This window comes from Plectropomus leopardus, chromosome 3 (assembly GCF_008729295.1).
Source record: "Plectropomus leopardus isolate mb chromosome 3, YSFRI_Pleo_2.0, whole genome shotgun sequence".
Lineage (NCBI taxonomy): Eukaryota > Metazoa > Chordata > Actinopteri > Perciformes > Serranidae > Plectropomus > Plectropomus leopardus.
The window spans coordinates 18838208-18849479 of NC_056465.1; the positions used below are offsets into that span (position 1 = coordinate 18838208).

The window sequence follows — 11272 nt, forward strand, 5'->3', positions numbered from 1 at the left end:
GTTTTATTTCGCAGTACTTCTGTTTTTGTGTGTCCTGCAGTTATTTAGCCCCTGCTAAAGAGATGCATCTTCTACACTACTCAATATAATAAATACTTTAATGGGAAATAATTGAGAATGCTTTTTTTCTTCAATGATTCTAAGTTCATTCTGGCTTCCAGTCACAATCACATCATCCATACAGTACTGAAAAGGATATTAACACATTTGATTACTGGTTCAGGTAAAACATTATTTCTGGTACTGCTACTGATAGTGCAGTCTTTGATACTTCTATAGATATTTCTAAAGAAGAACTTGTTATAGCTGACTGAAGCGGCACAGGCAGGCAGGACCCAAACACAGGACAGCAGAAAGGTGGATTCAAAAATAATTAAATTGCAGAAAAACAGGCTTACAGGAAGAGGGGATGATTGTACTGCAGGCAGGTAAACTGACAGGAACAAAGAGCAGGGAAAATAACAGGAAAACCACGGGAAAACCACAGGAACATGGACAAATGATTCAACAAGGAACAAAGAAACTGGGCAGGTATAATTACAAGACACTAATTAGGGGGTGTGAGAGCAGGTGAGTAAACTGCTGGACTAGTAAGGGACAGGTGAAATTAATCAGGGCAGGCAGACAATCAACAAGGCAGTAAAACTCACAAAGATGGGAAGTAAAGCCAGACATGATACATGAGGTTTGAGAACTGTAAACAGACTAAACATCAAACATCAAAAAAATCAAACAGAAAACCCCAAAAAACAAAGTCCACAAGATAATAGGCTAAATACAGAAAACCCAGAACCTGTGCACAATTGGTTCAGGTTATATCTCAAAAGCAGAGGCTATGTCTTGATCACTGGTGGTCACAAATCTGAGTGGAGTCTCAGAGGGTTCGATTCTCAGACTTCTAATACTCTAAAAAGTAATTCAAGGGACCTATCACCACCGCTTAATTAAATGCTGCAGGAGAACATTTTAATTCATTGATCGAGATAAACCTTTTAAGTTGCAAACATAATTTTGATAAGTTGTGTTGCTACAATAATAATTATAATTACATCAACTTAATATTGTGTATCTTCCTGCTTTTGTTGTGCACTGGTTGACACACTTCCTTTTGTTCCTTACATGAATCCTTTATTTTTCCTGGGAGATCATACCTGGAGGCAGGCTGAATGGCATAGTGAAAACTAGGGTACAAGCAAACCAATTTTGACGCAGTTTTTTTCATTGTTCTATAGCAATTACATTGTGTAATCAATATTAAATTCTGAATTGTTTAAAGAGAGAAGGTATCTCATTCTGTCCTCAATAAATCTTTCAGTCTGAGTTTAGGAATTTCTCCTAGAAGGTTATAGGTTTAGGTGCTAGACACACCTAAACCTATAAGCAGTGAAAGTGGCGATGTAGGACAACTTCTATCCTAAATGCTATTGCACACATTGTATTTATCAGAATTTGCTGCTAATGCAGTGTGAAGCTGAATTCAGCAGTATTTGTTTTCTCAGCCAAATTAGTGGGCTGTAATTTTAGTCATGCTTGCAGTGTGGCTCTCGGGAGTGTAATTGTAAGTCTGCAAAACTCATGTCACTCCCATCAGCCTCAGCTGTTGCATACATTTATTGCAAACATGTGTATGTTCACGTGCTAAACTACAGAATAACTGAGAATACTTGTAAATACTGTTGTGTTAGCCTTGGGCTCAGTTGTGACAAATTGAGTTGTTGACACATCTCATACAAATCTACGTGAAGATAATTCAAAAACCTGCTGTACAAGCCCAACATTCATTAAGTAAACACAATCACCAGATGAGTGAATATCGACACGCAACTGCCAATATCCCAAAGGCTTACTGTATGTCGTGCTACAGTCTGAGTCAATATTAGCCTGTGGAGGAGGTTACACGGTTCACTCGATTTTTTGATATACTCATGCAGCTTCGGCAGAACATCTCAATCTGATCGAGCAGACGGATGACTTTTTTTGTTGTATAGTTTCCGGCACTTGCAAGGATAAAGGTTTAATTGAAACTGAAAATGATAGCCGTAAAGCCTTGCGAGCTCCTTCTCATCTGTTTCACACTGCTTTACGGTAAGGCGGGAAGACATTTTAATCATATACTAAATAAGCAAAGATGACAGTCTGTTCAGTGTTGTACATTTTGTTATTTAAGGGGCGCTCCAGATACCCCTGGTCCTGTTTTGGGTCAGGTTGTTGTCAGAAAATACTAAACTAAAAACTAAAGGCAATATTTAACATATTAATACATGCTGCCTTGAATAACATAATACATGTTTGACTAAATTCACAACAGCTACATGGCACATTCATTAAAACTATTTCAATTCTTGTTTACATTAAATATCCATTAAAAATTTTCCAGCATTTATTTTCCAAAAAAATTTGGGAATTCTACAGATGCTCCGAGGGGCAAGGTGAAAAAAAGTTATTTTCTCCTATGTACTAGATGTTATCTCCCGTGTTGAAGATAACATGTCTTACATAGGAGATATTACTGTTGGGCTTAATTAGGCTGCTTTGAGAGTAATAAAGCTGCTCACAAAAAAAGCCTAGTGCATGATACAAAGGGTAGAATTTACTTTCTCAGTTAATAAACTCCAAATTTCCACTGTAAAACATAATGAAACTGTGTGGTGGCTCCAGCAGGATTTTATTTCTTACACTCAAGAACCGCCTGCCTGTAATGTCTGGGTTCTCACTTTTGCGCATATGCAGTCTACACACCAAGCAAGTGAACACTAGCGTAAAACTAATAAGCCACACATATTTAAAATACATCATTTAAAAGTCATAATTGCAGCTCTTGTACAGTCGCAACCACATTCTAATTAATAAAGAACTGGTTGCAGTCAGGTTAAATAATACATTATTGATGGAAAAAATATTGATTACATCATTTAAAATGTGAACATAGCAGAGAGCAGAGCTAAAATCCTATACAGAGGAGACAATACCTCCTATGAAGGCAATAAACAGGCCATCGCTGCCCACAATTTATTTTTCACCTTGTCTCTCAGGAATTCCATAGAGCTCATTTATTTATTTTGGTTATTAGAATATAAACAAAGTTATCAGGCACAAATCTGATTGAAAAAAGTATTACCTATCTTCCAATAAAGCATCTTCCTTTTTCTTTTTTTCTTTTTATTCCTTTATTATTGACAGCAGAGAAATGACAGGAAATGAGGGACAGTGAGATGCAGCAAAATAAAATTAATGTGTCATTTACTAATAGTTAATGAACCAGTTACAAGTTATCTATAGAACAACTCTCAGTTTGCGAGGTTGTGGAAAAACTCTCTGGGTGTCTGTTAATTATTAATAAGCCTTTAGATACAACTTACAAACCCTTTTTAAAAGTGTTTGACAGACATGCAGATCTTACTCTAAAGGTATTATAGTTTTATTCAGAGGAAATTTAGGTTTTCTGGATGCTCAAGACAATCAGCCTGTTATCACGAGAAAACAAGATAATTCATGATCTCAAGATAACAGGATATAAAAGAAACTACTGTGTTAACAGCCTTACTTGCTCTGCTGCCATACATATATTGTGTAAAGCTGACAAAGTTATGTAATGCTTCTGTTTCAACATGTGTATAAGAATCAGGACTGAATACTTCCATATGCATGAATATGAGGAGTCTCACAAATTTTGCTCACTACTTTCCCTTTAAAGGTTTTGGAGCAGCGTTTAACTGCACCAGTCCAACTCCTGAAGCTTTGTTTGATGCACTTGAGAAAAACTTATTCACTAAAACACTTCTGCGACCTGTAAAAAGCTTCTCAGATCCACTTAACATAACCATCAGTATCACTGTGGTGGGAATTATAGGAGTGGTGAGTCTACACAAATACCTATTCATGACAGCACATGAGTATGCATAACTTTATCAATCACATTTTAGAGTCACTGCTATTTCTCACCCCAGGATGAAAAATCCCAAACCCTAACAACACTCATATGGCAAATTCTGGTAAGTTCTCGGAGCGCTGACACACAAATAGACATATACACACACACCATTTTGCCACCCATGAACTGGCTGTTATAGGGAGGCATTACTGTACCTGACAAGTGTTTGTTTTTTGTTGTTTGTGTGTGTGTGTGTGTGTGTGTGTGTGTGTCTGTATGCGCTTGAATGCATGAATACATAGATGCATGTGCGAACATGGTGCACCTTGAGATTATCGCATCTTTTAAATGATTATGATTACATTAGGTTTCTGTGTGAAGCAAAGTAAGCAAGTCCGAGGGTCAGAAGTGTGACTTTTTTGGAAGGGAACCAAAATCAGAAATGTGCTGACCTAAACTGTCAGATTTTCTTAAAATCATATATGCATGACTACTTGTTCAAAATTACGAAATTGAAATTAACTTAACTTGAGGTTCATTGACGTATTATTATTTTTATAGTTCATGAGCCCTTTGAAACCTGAGCAAATTGTTTTGATTTTCTATTTTTAGGTTGTTTTTTGAAAAAAAAACATGGGAAGAAGGTAGTGGGCAATTCCATGAGACATGGCCCCAAAAATTAGCCAAATATATAATAAAATGTTACAAGAAAATTAGCAGAAAATAAGAACAAAAAGAGTGAAAAAAACAAAACAATCAAGAAAATGACCTAAGATAAATTGCTGGAGGAAAAAAGTATTTATTTTTTGTATATCATTATATTTCTTTCTGTAACATACTTTTAAATATAAAACTTATTAAATTATATATATATAAATAATTTTTAGGTAATTTCTTTGCCCCCTTTCATTCATTTCTTGCCAAGTTAGTTGTTGCCTTTCCCTCCCTGTGTTTTCAAAAGAAATCAAACTAAATTGCTCAGGTTTTAAAAGGTGTCAGGATGCAGCACAAGAGAACTGACGCGCTTCCAGGTTTCAAAGGGTTAACTAGGTGACTAAATACTGTATGTTTTTGTGTTAAAGTGTTAAAATGTCTTGTATTTCATTTCCCCTAAAACAATGGTGTTTTGAATAAAACATTTGTTTGTCATTTTATGTAGTGACACATCTGAAATGGTTGCCTTTTTCTAAGCTGTGTGTAAAATCATTCTTTGTCCCGTTGAATGTAGGAGTGGAATATAGCAGGACTGAGCTGGGATGAGAAGGAATGTGGAACCAAAAGAGTCTCTGTCCCTCGGGACAGGCTTTGGATCCCAGATGTCCACATTGCAGAGTTGTAAGTTAAAAGGATGCGCAGTAGTCTGTATGCTTTTCAATGAAGAGAAATGAGCACTGAAGTAGAGTAAAAACCTGAAATGTCAGCACAGAGAACAATCCCCAGTAAACCTGAGAGGAGAGAAGTAAACCCCCATACAGTATTACAGTTGTTTGTATTATGTAGTTCCAAGGAATCTACTTCTTGACCATTTTAGGCCATTTTATGAAAAAAGAACTTATAATTACTTGTTTGAAAGCATAAAAAAAGATCAACATTTCAGATGAAAATACAACATAAATTTTAAAAAACAATGAATAGAGCAAACTGTCTGAGAGAGATGAACCCTCTTGTCTTTGTTATCTTTTCTCCATTTAATATTAATTTGAATCAATTAATTAATTAAAAACTCAAATGTTTTTCTATTCTACTCTATTCTTTTTCAGCATGGAAGAGGATAAATCGCCCAAAACTCCTTATGTCTACTTACAAAACACAGGTGATGTTTTTGATGATAAGCCAGTCAGAGTGGCCAGCTCCTGCAAATTAGGGATCTACACTTTCCCCTTCGATATCCAAAACTGCACACTGACCTTCGGATCATATCTACACTTTGGTAAGTCTGCTCAACTATAAAATACAGTTGAGTGCTTATCCTTTTCTGGGGCACAAGTTTCTTGTGTTTCAGTTGAACTTAAAAAGTCTGATCTTTGAACAACATTGTTTAAAACAAATCTATTGGATAAAAAGCAGCTTTGTACACTACAAAAGTTGTGTGAGCAGTGACTGGAGGTGAAGTGTTGACTGGAGATTAACTTTTATTTTTACTTAAAGTGTTGGTTAATAAATGTGCCGGTGGCACAAGGTTTTACTTGCTTTTTGCTGTTTTCCCACATTCAAATTATTTAACAAACTCAACTGAGGAAAAAAAGCTTAAAAATGTTATAAAAAATAAAAATATTTTTTTAACTCACAATGGCATCTAATAACTCAAAACAAAACTCTGCTACTAATTGTTATTCAAGCTGTGGACGTAACTGTGTTAAGAGGCGCCACAGCTCAAGAGATCCTGGAAGAGTCGCAAGAGGTGATGGAGACCAATGGGGAGTGGGAGCTCGCAGGTCTCAGTATATCTACCTTCAACCTGGCATTAGAAGAAGGGAGCTACTCTGAGATCAAATATCATGTAAGCACTTTCAAGTATTCTATATATCTTTTGATCACACTGATCACACATTTGATCACAGGCTTTTTTGTGTGTGTTTTTTATTCAGGCAACATTCCCAATATTAGTTATTGTGGGAAAAAAAATCCAATAGAAAAAACAAAACGTAACCTGTGATTTACCTGTGTCTTTTTCCAAGCTCATCATAAAACGCAGGCCACTCCTCTACGTGGTGAACCTGTTGATCCCCAGCTGCTTCCTCATCACAGTGGACCTCTTCAGCTTCCTGCTGCCTCCCGCAAGCGTGGACCGGTCCTCCTTCAAGATGACCCTCATCCTGGGCTACACCGTCTTCCTGCTCATCATGAACGACCTGCTGCCTGTCACTGGAGAAACAACACCTCTCATTAGTAAATATACTAAATACATTTTATTAATAAGCGCCTCTCAAGTCAACCAAGAACACTTTACAAAACCAGATAAGACAGTCAGTACATTATAAAAGATGACACAAAACAATACAGCTGGTTAGTCAAACTTGTGGTATATTGATACTTCTTTTATTCAAGAGAAGGTTGAAGGAACATGCACAGTCTATTTCTTAAATTATGAAATTTAACAGCTACAAAAAGCTCCTCATATCTCCAGAACTTACCTGAAAGAGTTGTGATTTTAAGATTTCTTCAGGATTCAAGTATTTCATTGTAGGTCTACATCCATGTGTAGGGCTACACTGCAAAAATTGATAACTAATAGCTTATGCGGCATACCTCTACTGCTGCTAATTTGCCAAAATGTTAGGCTAATAAATATAGGCTGAAACAACTATGAGTTCAAGGAGCTCACAGTTAACTTTCCAGCTGGCCACCAACTGCTTCAGACATTGTTATTTTGGTTGAATTTCAGTTCTGACATTTGGTGACCAAAATCAAGTGTCAGGACATCTACCAACTTCAATTTGTTGTAGAAGACAGGACAGATGAAGCTCATGTTTTGTCAGTTTTAAGTTGTGTTGTTACATAGACTTACCAAAATCCACTGAACACATTGTCTGCATGACATAATAATGTCAACATCCACTCAACGTGAAATTCTAATGTTGTTAGACATTGAAAATATCATCAACAGGATTTTTAATTCCAACCCATATTTACCATTTACCAATGTTTCCAACATTTTACTTCCTGTTTACATCCTCCAAAGCCCCCAAATATTATGATAGCTGTAGTTCCCAAACTTAAAGCTTTGAGATAATTATCCCCAATAAAGGTGGGACAGTTGCTGAGGCTGAGAGTGTCCCGTCAAAAGGATAGTTTAAATTTATTAAGTGGTGTTGTATGTGGTACTTATACATAGTCATTGTAGTACATACAGTCAGCACACCCCCAGTTGGAGAAGCGCGCTGAAGTCGGACATGGAAGCTAAGCAATTTGCTGCTGTGGACAGGTCATCAACAAAATGTATTGTAGCCACCTAAAAGAGTCCCATCCAAAAAAGAATCTAAATCAGTTTAAGTATACGTAATAATGAGAGTAATTTTGATATTTAACATTATTGTCACTGCATCAAACAGTTTGGGTTTTTTGTGTTATTGTGTGACTTTGGTGTTTAAAAGACTTCAACAAAGTCACAAATTAACACTAACTAACTAACTAATCAAAGCAGCAGTATGTCAGCAGCTCTCGTCTTCAACAAACTAAAATGACTTGTTTCATTAATGGAGTCTGGTGGCTTTGACAAGAGCATAGAAGGAGAACTGCAGCAATTAACACCTTTCCTGCAGGAACAGGCTGTCTCACGGAAAAGTTAAGTGATTTACTCTGAATATAGCCTGCACTTAATCTGATACTGATTTCTTCAGTTGGGGCTTTTTTAGGTGGTTAAATATGGTAGCAAGCAGTCTGACACCTACTGTATGTAATACACTGACTATGGATGAATACCTTATACAACCCCACTACAAAATATCCAAACTATCCCTTTAACATGTTTCTTACATCTGTCTTCTTATTTATCCTATCTGTCAACTCATGTAGCCTACAAATATTTGCCCTGTGTTAAAAATAAATATGTGTACATATTGACAAATAAGTAAAAAGTAAATTATTCAAATATAAATTTGTGCCTGGGAGTGATGGAGGGATGATTGAGCTCTGAGAAACTGTATTTCCACAGAAACTCAACGCCCTGCGTGCAAACCTGCCATTGAGCTCCCCAGTCTATAAAAACACTTGCGTGGCTGTGTTAACATTAATATCCTGGTTATAGCCTTGTTTTTACAGTATCAAAGACACACCTCCATGCAAATGATTAGAGAAAGTGAAACTGTAAAATGATATGATGAGGAGATGAGGAGAGACAGGTTTCCCAGGTTTTAGTGTAAACATCATTTCCTGATAATCATAAAAACACTGAAAACCAGTTTACTAGCATGTAAGATAAACATTACCTAATGAAAAGTGTGCTGAATCCCCCTGTTTTGTTTTTGTTTGCTGCAGATGTTTTCTTCTCCATCAGTCTCGCTCTGATGGTGGCCAGCCTGTTGGAGACGGTGTTCATCACTAATATCCAGTTCAGCTCCAGTCAGTACAGTGCAGTGCCTAACTGGCTCAGTGTCCTCGTGTTACGATATCTGGCTGTAGTAGTTTGTCTCCCTCGAAAGAAAAAGAGCAACAAAATCACTGTCAACCTCAACCCATCTAATAAAGGTATATTCTTATTCTTATTATTATTATTATTAGTAGTAGTAGTAGTAGTAGTAGTAGTAGTAGTAGTAGTAGTAGTAGTAATAGTAGTAGTAGTAGTAGCAGTAGTAGTAGTAGCAGTAGTGGTAGTAGTAGTATTACTATTATTATATTAATCAACCTCAACTGCGAAAGACATGATAACTTTAGTTTGACCTCCAGTTTGCAGGGTTGAAATCCAGTGACATTTAATGGAGTAAATAATTTTTACATGAAAGGGTACAGAAAACTTATTTGTTTATTGTCACCTCCTTAACTGAGGAATTTATAAGAATTCTGAAATTTTGGAAAACAGTGTTCTTCAGTTGTTAAAGGTACAACGTACCTTTAGATTTAGGGGGATTTAGTGGCGTCTAGCAGTTGTGACTGCAGATTGCAACCAGCTAAAACTTCTCCCAAATTAGAAATCCCTCTGTGTTCATTGTTAAGGAAGTTTTTAACTTGAGCCAAAAAGGTCTGTGGCTCTCTAAAACAAACAGAATTGGTGATTTAAACCACTAAAAACACTGAATAAAGCAGTTTCACATTAAAAATCAGCGTGTCTTATACACTGCCAGCCCAACACCTGCCCAACGTCAAATTCTCTGTAGAGGTCTCTTCCTCTGTAAAACATATGGACCCATTTTAAAAAGTCAGTGTCATGAGTGGACTTATCTAGAGCCAGTGCAATACACCGGACCCACTCTATGTGTAGATATAAACAGCTCATTCTAAGGCAGAAAAAACACAACAAAACATACTTATTCTATTTCTACCAAAATATATCCCCCTAAATCCTACATAGTGTACTTTTAAATTCAAAATACTGCATGTCAGGCTGGTTAAAGGTGTTTTCTGTTCCTCAGCCATAGTTTTTATTTGCTTCTTCTCTCTGTTTCTAAAAGATGACTTTCCACTCTCTTACTCATGGTTATGTGTGCAGTTGTAATTAACGAGAAACATATTGTACTCCTGTGTCCATAAAAGACACAATGATGGAGTAGAGTGGTCTTTTTGAGTTTTTTTTTTTTTGGGTCAAGTTCAGCTTGCTTGACCAACTCAATCACAACACCTGTTTATCAGTCTGTCTTGCACAGTGGACTTTTTGTTGTGACAAAAAAAAGTACTACAGTTTGTCTTAGCACCAAACTGAATCCTATTTGGGCACTTATTTTCCTCCTCAACACAAGTATACTGGGGTTATTCTTTTTTCTTTGTTTGGTCATTTTTTCATTAGAATCACAATCTTTTGTAGGAAACAGTGTTTAAGGTGTCCTGATGATTGTTTTAATGGATACCTGAGGCCCAATAAGTAATATTTATTTCCATTGCCTTTGGATAATTTAACTTAGGTCAAATTTAGATGCAACAATTTCAGTTTTTAGTAATTTGCTAATCTGGTTGTATTCCAAATCAAATAAGTTGTCCTTTGTGTTTTTTGAAAGAACCAGGAATGAATTCCAGCATCACCAGTGTCTCAGTCATCCACCCTAAGAGCATCTTTGGTGACACACCTCCAGTGAAACTCCTTGAGGCCCCTTCACCCCCTCAGGATCCGATCGTGGATGAACTGAGGAAGTTGAGCAAAGATCTCTCAGCCATCCGCCATCAGATAGACAATCACTCCCAGGGGAGCAAAACATCACAGGAATGGCAAATGGTCGGAGTAGTCATCGACCGCCTGCTGTTTTGCTTGTACATCATCTTCATCGTTGTCAGCTTCATCGCCATCATATCTATCTGGGTCTGGAACAATTCGTATTCACCGTGATTTAACTAGAGAGTTAAAATTGGAACCATACATACATCATAGACAAATAACTGTTCATACATATCAGCATCTTATATCCAGAGAGGTGGCACATGTGGACCGACACTGTCAAGGAATACAATGTGACTTTCTGGGTCTTGGAAACATTTGGGAGATTTCTATTTGTCAGGGTAACTCCTGTTGAGACCAGTGTTAACTAGTTATGTAATGGAGTTGCATAATTAAACCACAGAATATTTTTTTTATTCTAATCAGTTACAGATACTGAGATAAAATATGTAATTAAATTATTGGTGAATACAAATGGGTAAATCTAAATTATTAGTAGTATATCTAAGGAATATCAATAAGAAGGAGTCCACATCATCACAGCTGTGATTCGGTCGTAGGCATGAGGCTGCAGGCTGAAGACAATCATATTTATTTGT

The 11272-nt window shown here is 36.6% G+C and overlaps 1 protein-coding gene across 1 annotated transcript; it reads left to right on the forward strand.

The window, feature by feature from the left end:
• Window positions 1-2018: 2018 nt before the first annotated feature.
• On the forward strand, window positions 2019-10902 carry LOC121941257 (5-hydroxytryptamine receptor 3A-like). Its single transcript, XM_042484012.1, has 9 exons — window positions 2019-2085; window positions 3695-3855; window positions 3948-3992; window positions 5100-5206; window positions 5632-5801; window positions 6211-6371; window positions 6550-6760; window positions 8849-9058; window positions 10519-10902. The coding sequence occupies exons 1-9, from the start codon at window positions 2031-2033 to the stop codon at window positions 10842-10844; spliced, it is 1446 nt and encodes a 481-aa protein (XP_042339946.1). The 5' UTR covers window positions 2019-2030; the 3' UTR covers window positions 10845-10902.
• The last annotated feature ends 370 nt before the right edge of the window (window positions 10903-11272 follow it).

What these genes read in the sequence shown, in the direction of transcription:
- LOC121941257 (XM_042484012.1), top strand. Translation starts at nt 2,031, where the DNA reads ATGATAGCCGTAAAGCCTTGCGAGCTCCTTCTCATCTGTTTCACACTG. An exon ending in CTGTTTCACACTGCTTTACG is followed by an intron (nt 2,086 to 3,694) that starts GTAAGGCGGGAA and finishes TTCCCTTTAAAG; the next exon opens with GTTTTGGAGCAGCGTTTAAC. An exon ending in GATGTCCACATTGCAGAGTT is followed by an intron (nt 5,207 to 5,631) that starts GTAAGTTAAAAG and finishes ATTCTTTTTCAG; the next exon opens with CATGGAAGAGGATAAATCGC.